The sequence below is a fragment of the Manacus vitellinus genome, unplaced genomic scaffold, assembly GCF_001715985.3.
Source record: "Manacus vitellinus isolate BGI_N305 unplaced genomic scaffold, ASM171598v3 scaffold_142_pilon, whole genome shotgun sequence".
NCBI classification, from domain to species: Eukaryota; Metazoa; Chordata; class Aves; order Passeriformes; family Pipridae; genus Manacus; species Manacus vitellinus.
Genome location: NW_021939017.1, coordinates 44,664 through 46,540, shown reverse-complemented (window position 1 = coordinate 46,540; position 1,877 = coordinate 44,664). Strand labels below are relative to the sequence as shown.

The 1,877-nt window shown below is 54.9% G+C and overlaps 1 protein-coding gene across 1 annotated transcript in view; it reads right to left on the bottom strand.

The window, feature by feature from the left end:
- Positions 1-1,877, bottom strand: part of GON4L (gon-4 like) — a 32,261-nt gene that overhangs the window by 3,156 nt on the left and 27,228 nt on the right. The window contains 4 exon segments of the mRNA XM_029958146.1: positions 309-567; positions 943-1,056; positions 1,215-1,334; positions 1,551-1,694. Of these exon segments, the coding sequence (XP_029814006.1) occupies positions 309-567; positions 943-1,056; positions 1,215-1,334; positions 1,551-1,694 (637 nt within the window).

Here is a 1,877-nt window from a genome sequence, read left to right as displayed (position 1 = left end):
CAGTACCAGACTGAGGGAAAAACAAGCACCACCATTTAAAGGGCAGATTTAGAGAGGGTGGGTTTGAATTGCTGTGCTCAGATGGAAACTGGGAAAGACCCAGTGCCATGGACTGGCACCCTGGCAAGAGGAGCTGAACTGGACCAAGCCTGGTGAAAAGAGGGGAATATTCCCCAGGCAAGGAAGGTTTTGTTGGAGGGAATGCTCAGCAGTACACGAGAGTAAAAACACCACAAGAGTAAAAAAGAAAATGAAATAAGATGATCAGAAATTCTCATTATTCCCAATAAATGTGCAGCCCTGCTCACCTGTGTGAGGGGAGGGTCCCACACCTGGCTGGGCACAAGACTGGCACCCACCTGCAGACACAGAGTCCACCTTCCTGGGAGCAGGTCTGGTTCTGCCCTGCACATCCTCCCCCTCGTCCCTGTTCTCCAGGATTTCTTCTGCAGGTTCCCTGGACACCCCAGGGTCCTTCCCTTCCGCCCGAGGACTCGACTCCTGCTGGGCCAGGCTCACACTCAGCTCCTGAGAGTCCTTGCTTTTATAAAACTTGCTGTCACACACCTGCAGGCCAACCCAGAGGCACAGTCACACCCAGGGCCTGTCCATCCCAACCTCTGCTTCCCAACATTCCTGGCCCTGCCAAAGGCTTTGGCACTGTGTTTGTTCTCATTATTATTGGTTATTGTTGTTAGGAGGCACAGGTTTTCACACAGCGGCCACACCAGCATCTTCCACTCAAAAAGCTTGTTCTTAACCCAAAAGAACATCCAAAATGACATCATTTGGCACAGCAAGGAGGGGCAGCAGGGCAGTGAGGGGGAGAGAGGTGGGAGAGGGCTGGGCAGAGCTCCAGGGAGGGAGACACTGCTGGACACCTCGGGACTGACTTCCTTCCTCGTGCCATTATTTGGGATCATCCCTGACCTGCCCACTGACCTTGCTGCTGCAGTGGCTGCAGCTCCTCCTCTTGCTTTTCTTGAGCTTGGGGTCACTGCTCCCCTCGTGGCAGGAACAGGGACACTCCTTCATCCCCTCCACCCACTCCACCTCCTGGAACAGACACACGGGCGCTGAAGGGATGCTGCTGCTGGCAAGCAAAGCACACCAGGACCACTCCAGCCCCCTTGGGAGGCTCTTGTCATGCCCCCCAATCTCTCCCCATGGCCATTGCCCAGCTCAGAGCCCGCAGTGAGGCCCCCCAGCCCCACCTTGTCGTTGTGTTGTCCCCCCATCTCCTTCCTCTTCTTGCTCCTCGCGGCCCCGTGGATCTTGGGTGGCTCGTCCTCCTCCTCCACATCTGGCAAAGACACCTCTTCAAACCCATCAAACTGCAACAAAACAAACACACATCACTGCTCCCAGCTTTGTTTTCCCCAGAGACACAAATCCTGTCCAAAGATCTGAAGAGTTCCCTTCTAACTCTTCTCTCCCACCCCACCGCTTCCCCCTCCCTGGAGCTGCAGCCCCTGCTTGAGTTCTCCCCGTTCAAACCCGTCTCCCATCTCTGCTTTTACCCTTTCTGGCCTTAGAAAAGATTGCTGCACCTCGTATTCCTTCTCCTCTGTCCAGTTGATCTCCTCGAAGTCTCCCATCCTGCTGGCCGAGGGCCGGAGGTGGTCGAAGAAGACAGAGAACTCGTCCTGCAGGTGGTCATGGCCCTTCAGCAGCTGCCACATTTGGGTCTTCAGCTGGAGGAGAGAAATCCAGAGAAAATGAGTCTTGTTCCATGTCACCACCTTGCCCTCTGAAGGACTCTCAAAGCAAGTGGAGCATCAAAGGCTCGTTAAACCTCCAACGTGGATGTCCCTGCTTGCACTGCGACTGCTTCCTGAGTACTCTGAGGTCATTCCACACCCAGCCAGCAAATCAGC